The 18,317-nt window shown below is 45.5% G+C and overlaps 2 protein-coding genes across 2 annotated transcripts; both read right to left on the minus strand.

Annotated features, from left to right (window-relative positions):
* Window positions 1-3,806: 3,806 nt before the first annotated feature.
* Window positions 3,807-4,121, minus strand: PtA15_8A770 (uncharacterized protein; the record flags this gene model as incomplete). Its single annotated transcript, XM_053172234.1, has 1 exon — window positions 3,807-4,121. One exon carries the CDS (start codon window positions 4,119-4,121, stop codon window positions 3,807-3,809), a length of 315 nt encoding a protein of 104 aa, XP_053023418.1.
* A 210-nt stretch (window positions 4,122-4,331) lies between these two features.
* On the minus strand, window positions 4,332-9,074 carry PtA15_8A771 (uncharacterized protein; the record flags this gene model as incomplete). Its single annotated transcript, XM_053172235.1, has 9 exons — window positions 4,332-4,509; window positions 4,716-4,822; window positions 5,147-5,262; window positions 5,538-5,585; window positions 5,645-5,876; window positions 5,942-6,342; window positions 6,407-6,486; window positions 6,766-7,179; window positions 9,034-9,074. The coding sequence occupies 9 exons, from the start codon at window positions 9,072-9,074 to the stop codon at window positions 4,332-4,334; spliced, it is 1,617 nt and encodes a 538-aa protein (XP_053023419.1).
* Window positions 9,075-18,317: the final 9,243 nt, after the last annotated feature.

Raw genomic sequence — 18,317 nt, forward strand, 5'->3', positions numbered from 1 at the left:
GAGAGGCTTGGTACCTTTTATTTAACAGACCGAATGACTCGTATGTGATTTTTCCCCCTCAGCTCCTCGCACATACTGAAACTGCCTATTTACCTCCTTGTGAATGTAGAGGAGGAGAGTGAGCTGCTAGTGAAGGTATGGCATACCAAAACCGAGGTCAGACGCCGTTTTCTAGCATTGATTGAAGAGAAGCAACCCCTACTACGTGTTCGACAGGCCGGAGAAAGCACAACAATTGGTGAATACCTTTTTTAGATGATCGATGATCAAATACCCAGCTTAATTTTCACAAAGAATAGGCACTCGTGGGCAGCAGAAACTAGTGGAATCGCTCCGCAAGCATGCTGAGAAGATGCGATCTGTGCTTAACTTGTACAACAACCATGTTCGAGCATATATTTCCGCCTGTCCAGACCGGCCACACCCACCTGAAATGGAATATTCAGAACTCCTTTCGCTCCAATCTGATGATACCTTCTGAAACGATGGGACGTTTACCAATGCCAACGAGCCGTGGGCAACCGATGAAGCAACAAAAAAAGGAATTAGACAGCTCTCTTACTTCAAAAGATCGATTGAAGAGCGCCGAAGACTGGGCTGGGAAACGAGGAGAGCCATGCGATGGGTAATCGAGCGTCATCAACTACTCAAGACCATGCTTCAAACTGTTCTCCGATTGTTGCGCAATCCAGAAGCATTGCCAATCCCTCAAGACATTCAAAACTTGCTTGAACATGCTCAGTTAGTCACGCTTCCCTCCATTTTAGACAAGTTAAAAGTTGCAAAACTTGTACTTCATGCAGCCTTCATCAAGATCCTCAACATCCAGATGGCATGGCATCCCCAAATTACGGATGTTTTCAACAAAACCACAAGACAGCCTCAAGATGGTGACATCCTCCAACTATGGAATTCTCACATGAGTTTTATCTACCGGTTTCACCGTATGGGACTGCTATCTGGTGTACCGGGGGACATCTGTGAAGGAGTCATCTCTGATGCGCCAATGGATTCTTATCCAGAAATTTCTGCCACAGGGCCTTTTTCCCTCGACCATGTGCACAGTGATAATGAAGATGAAGACAAGGAAAATGAAGAAGACCAGCAGGAAAATGAATTAGAAGATTCCCTTTCTACAAATCTGCTTATGAATTTGGGTACAATCAGTAACTTGTAATGTTTTGGTTGGTTATTGTTAATAGTACCTCATAGAACATCTTAATTCTTTGTTTGATTTGAGGGTCTTTACAACCAACCTGTAATAATTGTGATTGGTTTCAAAAACTGTGAAAATCAGAATGATATTCTTTCCCTTCCTCCAACTTCAAGCCATTACAAGAAACAGATGATGCAAATTCATCTGGCTTCTCAATCTCCTTTGTATTTGGCAAGCTCTCTTTATCTTTCCAGATAACATGGGTGAAGAAAAGGCACAAATTTTTCAACTTTCAAGCATGTCAGTCATGGTAAACATTTGTCATTTGTGTTCTCAAAAACTATTATCCCTTAAAGCTTGCCAAAAAACACACATTTGAGCATGGATTCTGCATAGATGATTCATCAATACACCAATGATCAATGTTGTAGTCATCACTGGCTGCAGCCCCAAGAGCTTGCAACACCAGGAAAAATCAATTGTCACCAGACATCAGGTGACATCAAGCAACAATGACTGTCACTTTGTTCCAGCTCTGGTGCTACCACAACTAGGCTACAATGGCCCCTTTGTTTCCTACAAGGGCTGTCCATGCGGCCAACTGTGCAGCTCGTGGGTAGCTCAGTGGACTTAGTCTGATGTCACCTGTAGTCTAGTGACAGTTTATTTTTCCTGGTGCATTTTTTTTTTTTTGAATCAGAGCTGGAAATGGGTATGCAAATGGTGATTAAGTGTACCGTGATTTGAGTCACTGTTTGAATCAGAGCTGGAGATGAGTATGCAAATGGTGATTAAGTGTACCGTGATTGGAGTCACTGAATTTCACATTGCCTGTTTTTGGAAAACCCCCCGGCTTGACTTCTTTTGTGGATGATGGTTCCTTGAGTTTAAACCAGTATTACTATCAATGACAAAAATGACCAGATTTGGATTATTCATGGCCCAATTGAATGACAAAAATTACCAGATTCAAATTAATCATGGCCCAGTTGAATGACCAAATTGCTGGCTTTAAGTTTAGCTGATTGCTAATGGCCCAACTGAACCTCCTTTTGTTGCGCTTTGCCAAGGAATATCAAAGATCTCCTTTTGCTGCAATTTCAAAGAAATATCAAAAATATAATGATAGAAAGCTAGGGAAATTGGCAATTTGCAAATTTTATTGCATGCAAGATTTATAAGTTTGTAATATAACAGTCTACAGAGGATATGGCAACACCCCATCCGCCTGATTTCAATCTGTATTTACATAGTACAGAAGCATACCAGCACTGCCAACATATTTGGCTGGGTTGAAGTCATCCCAGTTTAACTGGGATGCACTCAACCAATTTGAACTTGGTTGATCTCAACCAATTTAATATAAACCCAAGGGGGGTACCTTGGATTTATATTTCATCAGTTGAGATCACCCAAGTTTAAATTGGTTGAGTGCATTCCAGTTTAACTGGGATAACCTCAACCCAGACAATTATGCTGGCAGTGCAGTATGGTTCAACAAGCATGTCCCAAAGAAAAGAGTAAAAGAAAAATCCAAGATCTTTGATCCACATGCTGATGTTGTTGCCCAGATCTTCTTCTCTAGATGCAAGGTGAATTAGCTGGATTGTAAGGTGGGGTTTTGCTTCATCAGGAGCTGACACTCAGTTGATCTGACTTGTTCCCAAATAGACAAGGCTTGCCCTAAAGTTTCAATAGTCTGAATGATGATGACTGGAGTCGTGAGTTGTTTATGAATTATGGCGGACTCAATTAATAAGTGTTAACTTCCAAAACAGAAAGTGACTTGATGTCTAGGAATTACGGTGGACTCAAATTGAAATAAGTGTTAACTTCCAAAACAGAAAGTGACTTTAGGTAAAAATGCTGGTTCCAGTCATCTTGGCATGAAAAGCAATGAAAAGCATACTTTGACCAGTGGTATGTTTGTACATGAAATTAAACTCATCAACTGGGAAGCTGTTCACACCATTGACCCAGAACAAAGGGGCTCCAGAAACTCGAATTGGAAAGCTCAATTTCCTCATAGCAGACTTGTACATCATGTTTTCTTGTTTTACCAGAAATTATGTAGTGGTTACGGATAGTATGCATATGCACATTTATGCAAAACAAAACACTCCCTTGTTTGTCCCCGCCTGCTGTTTCCAGCACCACAGCGAACCAACTTTCTTGACATACAAGCCGCAAAAGTAAGTCCTTTTCCCTCAATCTCTGTCTATGGAATCTCTGGTTGCTGGCAAGGCACAGATGCGGTCTGCCCTCCAGAGGCCACCAATCTATCCCAATCTTCTCACACCAAAAAGCACTCGGCAACTGACATTGGATTCTATTTAACCAATTTGCATCAACTCCCCCTACATACTCCGATTGCAGCATCCGATGGCTTTGCACTAATCAAATGAACAAGTAAGTCTTTCTGCTTGGTGTATCCTCTGGTTCAGATCTCGGTCTATACATACACACAACTTTGTACTGAAACACCTTTCTCTGCCTCTCATCAAGCTTGATCATCGATCAAATGCTGTCGAATATGATTTAAAATTTTCACTGTGACCCTGGCAGCTATTAGGTTGGTTTGTGAACGGCGCGGGCTGGCCGGCGGCCGTCTGGCGCAGGAAAGTCTCGGCCCGGGTGCTACAGAGCACAGCTAGGAGCGCCGCGACCCCCCGCCGAGTGAATTGCCGGTGATGATCAGCCCGTAGCTCGGGTTGTTGACCAGAGCTTGCTTGATGACTTCTTGGACGATCGAGGACTCTGATGACTTCATGGACGTTCGAGGATTCCCTGCACAGACGGAGGGAGCATGCAGCAGATAGGGCGCATTCGGGTCCCGGTTGTTCACGCCGATTGGCTCGTACTTGCAGGTGAGGTCGACGAGCATGTCGGAGAGGCTGAGGGTGCCACGGCCGGACAGGACGACCGCCCGGGAGTCGTGGTCAATCCAGACGTAGTGGACGAGCATGATGTTTGAGAATGGCCGAAAAGGTGGGTAAGTTGGGGTTGATGTATTTGCTGATCCCAGCTTGTTGCTCCGAGAGATGATAGGTTTGAGTCATATTGACCAAATCCAGAAGGCAGTTCCCTGAGCTGGGGTCCTTTGGTTCTGAATCGAGTAGCTTTTTCTTTTCTCAGGGACATGTCGTGGTGCAAGAGCTTAGCTGGACTCTATCGTTCAACTTTCTGTCGCCGCCACCGGGAATCTGGTCCGACCAAGTCCTGTGTTTCTGTGAGAGCCTATTTGTGATCGAGGGTGCTGGCCATTGTGCTCGGTCAGGGCTTTGTTGCCCAGCACTGGATTGGGCTCGGTGAACGAGCTGAGCCAGGTCTGGTCGACGACAAGGCCGATGTGGCTGAGAATGAGATTCTCCAATGTCACTCTTGCTATCAGAGAGATCCTCAGGCCCTTCAGATGTGAATCTCATAACGTGTATCACCGGAATTTCGATCAAAAGGCTGGGCCCAGCAGGGCTGACATGAAAAATTTTACTGCCCATCACCTTCCGTTATAAATGTATATAGGCCAATCGGTTGTTCTTGCCTCTTCTAGAAGACCGACATTGCTGGATGGTATTCCAAGATAGAACGTGCTTGATTGAGCCCCTCCAAGGCATTGGCATCAAGCGTGATGTTGCGTTCATGTAGGGAATAATCAAACGGATTGGACTGTGGCGCCAATATAGAATTTCAGTAACTTATTGAGGATCTGGTATCTTTTTGGTGCTGTCAAGGGCAACAAAAGTAAAAAAGGAAACTGTTGCAAACTGATCATCTAACATTTGTATATTAGCGGTTTAATGACTTCCAACTCTATGCTAGGATACATCAACAAGATGTTTTTAGAGAAATTGTTTGGATGGGAGAAAAAGCTGCCATTAACGGAATGAATGAACAAAATTAACGGAATGAATGAACAAAACAATGTTGTAAAAACTTGCTATAATGAAATTGGAATGAAATATCACTGTGCACTTGTACAAGTTGGCTCACTTTCACCAGTTTCCAAACTGTTGTTGACCCGGCCGCCTGTGTTCGATTGCTCCTGAAGAGAATTTGATGTGCAAGAGCTGCTGTGATTGACCCGCGAGCGCTTAGGAAGGGGGACCCTGGGAATTCGCACAAGGTCAATGAGCTGGTTGTCCAGATCTAAATGCAGCATCTGCACTTGCGGTCCAGTAAGGAATCGACTGGGCTGCATTATCCAACTAGGGTCAATCCTTGCATTGGGCGCAATAACAAGCTTGTAACCTATATCGGCAAGGCACGCTTCAGTATTGGTCCAGGGCCATGTCTCACGAATGCCTGAAGTTACGTCATCTTGGAAAGGAAAAGACCAAATTTCAGATGTATTCTTGAAGGACAACTGAGGATTTGGGCTTACTGATCAACTGGTGCATGCGATCAGTCACCGACATTCCATTTCTGACACCTGTGTAAAAGATGCATGTTTAGCAACACTCAGATAAATGTTAAGTCAAGGAAGCTTACGTCGTTTTTTCTTTGGTCTTGCCAGTGCCGCTAACTCATTTTCAGTGTGCCCAGTGATGTAGGACTGGAACCGGGCGGGGTAATGCTTCTTTTGATCGGAGTCAAGACTGAATTGAAGGAAAGGGGTGGCTCCTGGTGTACTTTGCATGAATTGGAAGGCATGCGGACCAAGGTGATTGGAGACCCCGAAGATGATGAATTCAGCGCTGTGTCTTGCAGCAATGCGGGTAGCCTCATTTCAAAATTTCAAAGGGTCAGATTCAAACGGTGTGAGATGCAGATTGTCAAACAGCTTACTAGCTTGAGCCATTCATCCATGTGGTCCTGCACCTCATTGGAATCCTGCTTGAAAGAGACGGTGCTCCTCAGATGAGGAGTCTCCGAAATTGATGCCATGTTCCGAGCAGCACTGGACTGTGCATTGGTATCCTCAGAGTCGGAGTGATCATCAAGGGCTCGTTCTTCCGCGGTGAGCAAACTTTCCAAGTGTGCACGCCTTGCTCGATTACCGGTTGGTGGGCGATCTGTTGATTCTGGCTGCATGCCATTTGAACTTGTGCACCTATCATCAACACCTTGTTCTGACACGGAAGGCTTGGCAGAAGCAGTAGCATAGGCACGTTGTTCCTCTATTGTCTTCCCGCGCCAAATCCCCGATACCTTTGCCCTGGCCTCCTCATTGTCGATTCCTTTACTAGCTGCTTGAGTTGAGAGTTCAATTAATGACGTGTTGGTTTTTGGGATAAGAAAGCAACCACTTGCCTCGGAATACCTCTCGCACCTCTTCAGTTTTGAAGAACTCATTCCAGCAATTGGGACCTTTGAGTGCAATTCGCTTACCCCTAAACCGTCATGAAAAAATATAAAAGTTCAGAACATTTTGCAAGTATCGACAAGGATGATCAGGAAACAAAGTAGTTACTTACAGGAAGCCATCAACCATGGGCATAGAGACCCCGCGTTCGATAGCCTTGATGATCAACATCTGACGTTGTTCAATATGGTAATCGAGAAAGAACTGTTTGTCTTCCTCAGACATAGATCCTTTGGAGTTTTCCTGGGCTTCTTTTGCAAGCTCAAGTATAGACTTTTTCATCATCGCGTCGAAGGACTGGGGTAACGGATCAGAATTGTCATCAGGCTGTAAGGCCCTCTTTCTTTTCTTCTGAGGGGGATTATTGAAGTCGTTCAGAGGTGCAGGTTGAGATGCGGGTATTGGCTGGTTGTCATTTGCTGGAGATCGGGTAGTAGTGGTGGCAGTGTTTTCAGCCGCGTCCTCTAGATTAGATACGGCTGGAGCAGATCTCCCCATCCGTAGTAAATCTGCATGCTCGTCAGCTGAGGGCAGGGGATCACGATGATCTGACAGGGAGCGATCAAGAGAGCCAGGGGGGAAGCGGTTCTTGGGAGCGGAGGCAGACTGTTTAGCAGCGGCAGACTTTTTAGCAGCAGCATATTTCCGAGAAGTGGGAGTCGTCTTAGGCACAGCAGGCATAGTGGATTTAATTACTGGACAGTATCGCAAGCGAGGTAGTCTAGATGAGAGAATTGATAAAACAGAACCTATTAATCCTAATGCAGCAAAGGTTGAAACAAGTAAGCTCCAAAGAGGGTCATCAACCATCTGCAAGACTGGCATCAATGAGAAGGGAGGGTGAGGCCAAAAGAAAATCATAAATTGTGAACTTACCTGTTGTTGAGACCAGATTCAGATCCACAAGGGAGGCAAGCGCGAAGGTCTTTGTTGTGTGTTTTTGCGGAGTTGAGCCACCCGGTGTAGGGACTCTTGTGGGACACTAAATGTTTATTTGGTGAAAATATCCTCTGAGGGGGAAATAAATTGCTAATAGGTTGAAAGGCTATTACAACTTACGGGTGGTTTGAAAGACCTGCCCCTCTAATGGTACTATGCAAATAACTAAGAGTCTTGTAATCAATATTTATAAAGATGTGGCTGATTCCAAGATAGATCTTACTTTTGTATAGTAATCTCTATCAGACCTAGATTCCTCAAATCACTATTCTTGCAGATCTGTTACAACTTCTGATGCTAGAGGGATAATGTAATCCAGTGGGATCAATTATGTAAAATACAATTGTTGTTGATGTTGGGTTGTTGATGAGAAGGTTGGTAATGATCTCTTCCTTAAGCAATCTCTTGATAAGGCACTTTAATCAATACTAGAGCTCCTGGTTGCTACTACACTACTACTACTTGTTATAATTGTTGTTGATGAAGTTGGTAATAATCTCTTCCTTAACAATCTCTTGATAAGGCACTTTAATTACTACTAGAGCTCCTGACTACTACTACTACTACTGACTCAAACTTAACACTACCACTACCACTACCACTACCACTAAAATACCACTAAACTACCACTGTAACTAAACTAACCACTGTGACCAAACCTCTGTAGGCTGATGGGGAAAAGATCTGATGAGGGGGGGAAAGAGGCCTCCTTATATATTGAAGGGTGAGGGAATTTAGCTCCAGGGGAACTCCTTGTGAGGGCTATTTTCTGCAGGGGATATCAGTTGCACAGCAAGATATGCATGTGTTGCACTGCCTGCCAAACAATTAGGTAATGGATTCTGCAGGAGGGGATATCAGTTGCACAGCAATATATGCATGTGTTGCACTGCCTGCCAAAGAATGATGTAATTGATTCTGCAGGCAGGCTCCTTGAACACCTTATCTGCCTGCATATGCTGCACTGCATGATATCATGTGTTGCTAGGTGACCCAAACAACCTTCCGTAACCTACCATATGCCTGCATGTCCAGCTGTTGCCTTCTTCCATCCAGAATATTGGGGGTCAAAGCCTCTCCTCCCACCTTGCTCCATCCTTCCTTCTTCCTCCTCCCTAATTAATACTTACATCCATATCCCATCATACTGAATCCTAGACCCTTATAAAGTAATATACCACCCTTATAAAGATAACATACCCTTACACAAGTAATATACCCTTATAACACTGCCTTACTTGATACACCACACCATCCTCCCTTCCATTCCTGGTTGAGACATGTGCTTTCAATACCTTCCACCTCTTCTATTGATAACATCCTTCCACCTCCCTGCCATCCTACCTAGTCATGGTCCTCCATTCCATCCCTGATCACGCCGTCCATCCTACATGATCCTAGTCTGCCGTTCCGTCCGTGCTAACACTATCCCTCATCCATCTGTCTGTATCTGTAATGAATCCATTCCTCCCATCAACACATACACTGCTTGTATTATATATAACTTCCTCCTCTTATAATGAATGATAGCTGTATCTATGCTGTCTCAATACCTCTGCAATGTGCTTTTGGCATTGTCACGCCAATGGAGCACCACACCGGTCAGCAGGGTGCCAGGGGTTTGAACCGGGTGGACCGGATGTGCCGCAGCGCTTTGACCATCTGGAGGGCGAACATGTTGAAATTACATGTAAATGGGGGGAGAGTGTAGCACCCTCGCGCGAGATTCGCTGAGGCACGCCGGTGGCTACTACATGGGCTCCCGCGGGACCTGACGGTCCCTACATAGTAGGGTGTATACAGTAGGTTGTGGTGAAGAGCTGTACGCGGGGCTCTCACGCCAGGAATCAGGGATTCCATGCAAGTCCCTCCCTGACGGGAGGTCGCACTTTGTGCGAGGTGCTTCGCGCCGCGCCCCCCGGCAGGGGGACTTGTGCTAAGTTCGAATCCTGCGCTTCCCTAGTCGAGCAGAGATCTAATCTCTCTCGAATAGGTGAGCCCTTTCCTTTCCTCTTCATCTGATGATTGTATCTAGCCACAGAGAGATCTAATCTCTCTCAACTAGCCTTTGAAATATAGCCCCAACATTTGGAACTAGAACCTCAAAGGCCTGCCGCCTTGCTCTCGTGCCTTTTTCGTCGTCGCCAGCAGTGAGGGTTCACAGAACCCTTACACTTTTTTTTTCTCGTTCCAAACAGCCAGGATCAATCAGATCCTCCTCAGAATTGTTACTCGCCGGTCAATTGTGACCTCTTGTCCTCGCACCCGGTCAATCGTGACCTCTTGTTCTCGCACCCGGTCAATCGTGACCTCTTGTTCTCGCACCCGGTCAATTGTGACTACCAAATCGTGGACATTCGACGTCCAGCTCATCCTTACACCCGGAGTCCGACTCCCCCCCAGATCGTTTTCCCTCCCCCATCTTGGTGGTCATACAGGCCCATGACCACCCAAAACACAAACAACGAACCCCTCTTGCCCATTACCCACCCCGAGGAAATCCTCTGAGCAGCTCGCCGTAGGGCCCGCCTGGACGCTGCACTGACCGCAACAAACCTGATCTCAGTCCCCCTCCCGTGTTCGCCGCCACTTATTCATAACACTAACCTGCCAGTAGTAGCCCCATTGGCGAACCCCAGATTACCTGAAACCTTTACTTGACAGATAACACTTGCCAATCCCAACGCCATGCAAGACTTGGAAGAACCAAACCTACCTGGCCCCTCAGATCCATCAAACCAGGAGGTCGAGGGTGAGATGAGCATCACGGACTGCTTCAAAGCACTCCTGACCATTCAGAAAAACACGGCAGTGCAATTCCAAGCAGCTCAACTTCAAGCCGAACGAGCCCAGGCACAAGCTGATGAGCAACGTCGCCGTGACGCCGAACGGATCGCCGCCATCGAGGAGCAACGAAAATTAGACAACAAGAGATTTGTTGAGCTCCGCCGCCTTGATACAGAAAGGATCGCGGCCATGGACGAGCAGCGCAGATTGGACAGTGAAAGGATCGCATAACAACGCCGCCTGGACACCGAGAAGCTCGCCCTCTTGGAGGAGATCGCCGTAAACAGTGCCAACAGGCAAGAGCCGGCACAATATTCAAGTATGCGTACAGACGGTCGCATCGATCTCACATGTTTTCGAACCTCAGATGGGCCACAATTCAAGGGCCCATTCCAGGAGGTTGAACCTTTCCTCACATGGATGCAAGGAGTTACAATCTTCTACTCTACTCGTAATGTCACCCACCCGGACGACAAACAATTGATTCTCGGCGCCCTGATCACTGAGACAAACTTACTTTCCTATTATTCAAACGTGTCAGCCGCATTCAACGGCAAGTCATGGGAAGAATTTCGAACCTGCCTCTTCAAGTTCTGTCTACCAGAGGACTGGCGCACAGAACTTTGCCAAAAAATTAAACACCTGGAGATGTCGAGCACAGAATCTTTTATGGAGTTCTCCGGACGCACACGCACCCTACAAAGCCTGGTGAACTTCGAGAAGGCCTCCATCTCCGACTTCGACCTCGCTGAATTTGTTATGTTTGGATTACCCCACGTGTTCAAGACTAAGGTCAAGGACTTCCAGCTGCTCTCTGTTGCGAACTTCAGCTACAGCAACTTTGAAAGCCGCACTAACGGATTCTACACCAGTTTGTCAGGATTTGGGCTTGTTCCCGAATCAGGGGAAGCGCAAGGCTTCTAAACCTAACCCTACTGGGGATCATGGTGAGCCAGCGCGACCCTCAGGCACATGCATTATGCATGTAGCTCCTAGGCAGAAGGAATACGCGAAAGCTAATTCCTCTGCTCCTCTTCTTGTAGCCACGTCATCAACCAATGCAGAGCCCAAGCAACCCAAACACGACAAGCCACCTACCAGGTAAGCATGTCGATTGGGATTGTCACAGCTAGGAGAAGAGTGGCTGATTAGAGACTCTCTAATATTACAGCTCACCTTCATCCGACGCCAAATCAGACTGACCCGGTTCCAGCCTTCGTGATAGGATCACCAACCCTGCTAGCGGTGGTAAGTCCATCACTGTTGAGCCTTAAGAGCAAGAGATACCGAACTGATTGGTCATGTATGCTACCAGCATTCGACTGCTGCAGTTCCGGTACTCTCGCAGCTTGCATCGGCGATACTATTGCATCAGGCTCATTGAGCTAAAAGTAAGAACCATCTTACTCAGCTCACTGCTAACGGGAGTCTAAAATACTGACGAAGACTACAGTCTCCTCAGTAGAACCTTAGGTTCCTCAGCTGCACCGCAGCCAGTTATCTTTAGACTCAAGTACCCAAGCAAATCTGCTCTTAGGTACTTTAATTTTTTTCATTCTTATCATGTTTTTCATCTTTATTGTTTCCTAGTCTAATCAGATGAAATACATCTTAGTTGTGTCAATTTTAACACAGTTTACCTCGTACAAGAACGACCACCAACCGAAGCTCAAATGGCCCTGGTCCCAACACAATGGGCCGCCTGTAGCCAGAGGCTTACTTATGGCGGTTGTTCTCATACCTCGACTCAATTGGAAAGTGCCATTTTTGCAAACGTCACTGCGGGAACCCAGCCGGAGCCTGCCCAGGTCCGCAAGAGCGTCAAATTTTCATTCCCCCCTCCTTCGTGACCCCCCCAAAACCCAATAACTATGTCGCACCCCGAGCATGGAAGACATCCCAAGGACCATCAGCCCAGACCGCAGGCAAAGCAACAAGTCGTCCATCACGCATAGCCGCAGTATCCAAAAAAGCGCCAGCGTTCAATGAAGCTGGATTGTCCACTGTTGCCATGATCAAGGGTCAGATGGAAGCCGAAGCACTGCAGTATGGGGATAACCCATTGGTCTTTATCCAAGGATGGTGAAGACTCAATACCCTCCAATAGCGAAGAACCCCCAATGACAAGAAAGAGACACTCTCCCTTTCTGGAATCCAAACAAGCAATGCCTCCCAAGCTACATACCAGGAGGACCTCCTGGAATTTCTAGACAACCCCAGCACATCAGAGAGAGACAATAAGTACGTCGCAATCTGCCAGACACCCCCCCCCTCGCTCTCTTCAATCTTTTCACACAGGAAGACGCTTACGCGGACCCCCTGTTACAGCTTGTAAACAACCCCCCTTATATCGTCGACCCCAATCTCCAACCGTTCACCTACCAACCAACGGGGAGCCCCTGATTGCCATCCCATTACATTCTTCCGTCCCCATCTTTCTACTTTGTCCTATTGTTCCAAATTTAAATCAGCCGTCCCCCACCCCTTCCCCCCCGCGAATCAACACGGTACCCGGACTCGACACGGTCACCCACAACAGACCATCACTTGATCTACCGCGGATACACGGGCAACGCCTACGCTCATCCCCAACTCCTTTCTACTCACCATTTCCACCCTCGACATCCGCACTCTCTCCCCCACGGTTGCTTCCCCCTTTTTATAGGAGGGGAGACTGTGAAGCCCCCATCAACACTGGGACTTCACACAAGGGGTTACGGGATCACCTAACCCTAAACCCTCCACAAACTCAAGTACTTGGACTCAATCCCGCGCTTCCCTAGTTGAGCAGAGATCTAATCTCTCTTGACTAGGTGAGCCATTTCCTTTCCTCTTCATCTGATGATTGTATCTAGCCACAGAGAGATCTAATCTCTCTTGACTAGCCTTTGAAATATAGCCCCAACGTTTGGAACTAGAACCTCAAAGGCCTGCCGCCTTGCTCTTGTGCCTTTTTTGTTGTCGCCACCAGTGAGGGTTCACAGAACCCTTACACTCTGACTGGTCATTGAGGTTTGATTCCTCTTGATGACCTCGGACTGGTCATTGGGAGGTTTGATTCCTCTTGATGACCAATCTGACTGGTTATTAAGAGGTTGGATCCCTCTCAATGACCAGTCAGACTGGTCATCAAGAGGTTTGATTCCTCTTGATGACCTCTGACTGGTCATTGAGAGGTTTGATTCCTCTTGATGACCTCTGACTGGTCATTGAGAGGGTTGATTCTCTCAATGACCAGTCAAACCAGTCATTGAGAGGTTTCATCAAGAGGTTTGATCCCTCTGGATGACCGGTCAGATTGGTCATCAAAAGGTTTGTTGATTACTGGTACAGACCCATAAAGAGGGTTTTTGGGCAATATCAAAGCCTGGAGGCAGCTATGAGATTGTGATTTGGTGTTGAGATACAGCAAAATAGCTGTATCTCAGTGTAATTATGGTATTCAAAATTGCATATGTCACTGTTTACATAAAATCATAAATCCAATTTTGGCTGTGCATAAAACTTAAAGTTTCATCTCCCAGCCAAAATTTTAGTTTATGATTTTATGTAAAAAAAACTTATGCAATTTTGAATAACATAAATCTGCCTTTGGTGGCTGGTGAGATTGCCAATCAGAGACTTTTGCCAGAGTTTTGGGAAGCCAAATTCTTTTTGGGAATCTCACAAAGATCTCATGTCGCGAGATTCTGAAACTTGCCAGAATCTCAATTTTGTGGGGGACCGCGAGTTCAGATTGAGATTCCGCCATGCAGCCAAACATGCCCTAAGTCCCTCCTTCCGAGGTTGCTTTTCTCCCCTGAGGAGGGAATTATGTTGAGGTGTTTTGTTGTGTTTCTCTCTTCTGGTGTGCTTTACATCCTGTTTCTCTGTTTAACTTTCATGTCACAATCAGTGACACCTCATTTTTTATGTAGTCTGACTCTAGGTCAGCTGGTCAGACGTGGAAGTCTCTTTCCTCATCCTTCCATGATCTGGCCCTTGCCACTATTAGAAGTGCAAGAATTCCAGCTTGAACATCCCAAATATCTCTATTCCCTCCCAAGAATCCTTGTGTAAATAAAATGGAGGACTTCCTGTTGACTTCAAATAAATCTGGAATTCCAGCTCTCACAGGGGAATCCGGAATCTGGAACTCTGGATCCCTTTGGGGAGCTTCAAAGACCGAGATTTCACTGTGAAATCTGAAATCTGTTGGCTCAGATCTGGAATTCCAGATTGACAGGAAGCCCTCCAATAACATTGTAAGCAGTCTGACCTCTTCAAGCCCGGATAAAACAGTGGGTCGCTACGCTAAACTACACTATTTGATCAAAATCTCTTAGCTTAGCAGCCATTTTCCCCTCCAGGATTCATTTAGTGTTAGATAAAGTTAAAACCCGCTACGCTAAGAGTCAGCGTAGTTATAATAATTTCATTTCCAAAACAAATAGGGTTAGATTTAAATAATAAGTGCTAAACTAGAAATTAGTGTAACTTTTTATAAGCTGACAAAATTTTTGCACACATTTAGCATAGCTAGTGACAGCATACACTACACTACGCTAAACAGAAGCTTCATTAAGCTGAACTAAATTGGTTAGCTTAAATTGTTTCACTCAAACCAGACACTGGCACAAGCTTTGGGAGAAGAAAATAGGTGTTTTTTTACCCCTTCTTATTATGATGAATAAGATAAATTATTTCAAGTCCCCAGGAAGATGTCCGCCCAAGATCTCTCATTTCATTATCATAGAAATCACAACAAGACAGGAAAAAAACATATAAGCAGACAAACCATTAAAAAGAAGAGAAACAAGGGTGGGTGAGTGCTGAGTTGAAGCAATCAAGCAAGAGATGAGTGGAGTTTATTGAGGGAGAAGTTATAACGTGATGAATGAGTATTATAAATGATGTTTGGTGTGCTGAATGATGGTTGCGTACTCTCATATAGTATATCAGGAGTGAAAAGTGATGCTGTCTGAGTTCTACTGTGGTCCACTGAGTTCAATTAGAACCTGGTCTTGGGCAAAAAGCCACAACATGTGTTCACATATGTAATCAAAGTACAACCACCACACTGAGAGTTAGCGTAACTTCACAGAGCACCAGACCAACAGTTAGCGTAGCTTTTTGGAACGCTAACATTGCTCAAATGATAATTCCAAAGAATTTGAATAGTGTTAAATTTCTTTTTCAATTCCAGCTAACACTATGCTAACAGCTATTTTTTTCTTCAAGAAAATGCCTTAGTGTTAGTTGGAAAAAATGAAAGCTAACAGTAACTTCTCTTTAGCGTAGCTGAAAACAACTAACACTACACTACACTACAGCTATTGTTAGTGTAGCTGATCCACTGTTGCCGGATATCCCAATTGATATATCTGGTGCTAAATGCACAAACAAGTATTGCACAGGAGCCACAATTGTATATATTGTCTTTTCCGTAAAGCTTGGACAATTTCTCAAATTTTCTGTTTTTGTTGACTGAGGGAAATGCCATATTTTTCATATACCTCTGCATGCGGCATCTTGACAGATGTCAGATAAGGCCCAAGGCCAAATCCACCCCTGGAGCCAACATCCTCCAGTAGGTGGTCTATGTGTTGGGTTGGAGAAAAACTGAGTTCATATTCTGAACCAGAGTGCCTTCCTTACCCCACCAGCCAGTGCCCATCACCATTGGCCACTGCCCTTCTTGAGGGTAACTGGGTGACATAAGACTAAGAGAGATTGACAAGGTGCCAAGGACATAGTCCAAGCACAGTGAGTCAATTTGTAATAATCATTCAGTGAGAAAGAATAACAGTCAAGAGAACAACTAGACTATATACATGTATAATATAGGCTAAGTTGTGGGTGTATAGGTTAGAAGCATACTACATAAGGAAATGCTAATATACTATCTCAACAGCCCTCTGCCAGTATGGGGTCCAGGGAAAGGCCAACAGATGGCTGGGTCTCAAAGTGTCATTTAAAGTTGAGTGATGATTTTTGTGTGCATGTGCTTAAAAAACCTTGAATGAAAGGTTTGCCCAAAGTTTGGTGCAAACTGTGATTTTAGGTTAAGTGCATAACAAAACCAGAATTTGTGGGAAAAATCCAAGCATTCTAGAAAAGAAAATACATATTATCAATCTATATGTACAGTAACTGCCAACTGGCTGCATTGAATCAAAAAACTGTGAGAGGATCCATGGACCGATGATCCAAATGGATCCGCACCTGTCAAACTCTACTTCACAAAAAACCAGGGGGATGATGGACTGCAAATCACAACACTACAAACATTTATTATTCTGCCCAAAAAAGAAATAAAAGTCAACATGAAAAAAATGAAACCAGAATTTCACTCAGGGGAACAAACTGAGCATGCTGAGCCAAAAAAATAAAATGTACCAAACTGAGCAAAAATCATTGGACAATGTTTTGGGATGGTTTTTTTTCACGGGCCTGGTGGGCCTGGAGCGGGCTTGAGCGGGCCTTGAGTGGGCCTGAGACAGGCCTGCCCCAAAAGCACATTGGGTCAGTATTAAAGGTGTTTTGCCTTGCCCTGGGAGCTTCTGGGTCTTTTTATGGGCCCAAAATCTTAACATGGGCTTTTGGTGGTCTAGAAGTATCAACCTGCGCCACTGAATAGCCCATGGGCCTTTGAATTCCCAGAAAGCCCACCATGAGCCCCCACATAGCTAATGGGCTCTTGGTAGCCCATGAAGATCTCCATGGGCCAACAGATACCCTCATGGGCTTTTGGTGGCCCATGAAGATCTCCATGGGCCAACAGATATCCTCATGGGCTTTTGGTGGTCCAAAACGCTCCCCATGGGCTTTTTGTGGCCCAGAAAGGAGGCAAAAAGCCCATGGGATCCCATGATGGAAGTATCTGTTGGCCCATAGGGATCTTCATGGGCAACCAAGAGCCCAATAGCTATGTGGGGGCTCATGGTAGGCTTTTTGGGAATTCAAAGGCCCATGGGCTATTCAGTGGCCCGGGTTGATACTTCTAGACCACCAAAAGCCCATGTTAAGATTTTGGGCCCATAAAAAGACCCAGAAGCTCCCAGGGCAAGGCAAAACACCTTTAATACTGACCCAATGTGCTTTTGGGGCAGGCCCGTCTCAGGCCCGCTCAAGGCCCACTCAAGCCCGCTCAAGGCCCGCTCAAGCCCGCTCCAGGCCCGCCAGGCCCGTGAAAAAAAACCATCCCAAAACATTTTCCAATGATTTTTGCTCAGTTTGGTACATTTTATTTTTTTGGCTCAGCATGCTCAGTTTGTTCCCCTGAGTGAAATTTAGGTTTTGTTTTTTTTCATGTTGACTTTTTTTTTTTTTGGGGGGCAAAATAATAAATGTTTGTAGTGCCAGCCACTGGCTATTTTTGGCCAAATGTTTCCAAAAAATAAAAACTGAGAAGACACCTGAGAAGCAAGGCGCTTTGTATAAAGGCTTGGAAACTGCGCGATACAGTCAGGCGGTGGATCAGCTCTCACGTGTTGGTACCCGGGTCTCCAATCTCGGTATCATTGCTATCATGTTGACTAACCTGCCCGATACAGTCCGGTGGTGGGTCAGCTCTCACGTGTCGGTACCCAGGTCTCCAATCTCGGTGAGGAAAGAGAGGAGAGCCGGGACTGTAGGCGCGTGTTGGTGACAGGTTAGGTTTGGTGCCTGTCACCGACAAGGTTAGAAACTATGTACATGGTGAGTAAGTACATAGTCTCTAAGCTATAGTTCGTGCATAAGTGCATGACTACTCTAACACCCCCTCCCACGCATGCACAAACTACCCGATCAAACCCAGTTTGTTGCTTGCCTCCATCATCTTCGTCGGGCCAAGCTTCTTGGTGAATACATCCGCCAGCTGATTTACTGTGCTGGTCCATTCGAGTTTGATGTCGTTCGCTCTGATCAAGTCATTACAAAATAGAATGCTTGTTGTAAATATTTTGTTTTCTTCTTTGATGTATTATCCGTTGCAATCAAGATTGCCGCTTTGTTGTTGACATGTATCAAAGTTTGAGGATATTGATTGATATCTTCAAGAATGTTCATCAAATGCGCAAGCTGTTGAGATCCTTCCGAGAGGGCCACATACTCTGTGGTACAAGTAGACAAAGCAACTACCATCTGTCGCCAAGAACCCCACGCGATGAC

The sequence above is a fragment of the Puccinia triticina genome, chromosome 8A (assembly GCF_026914185.1).
Source record: "Puccinia triticina chromosome 8A, complete sequence".
NCBI lineage: Eukaryota > Fungi > Basidiomycota > Pucciniomycetes > Pucciniales > Pucciniaceae > Puccinia > Puccinia triticina.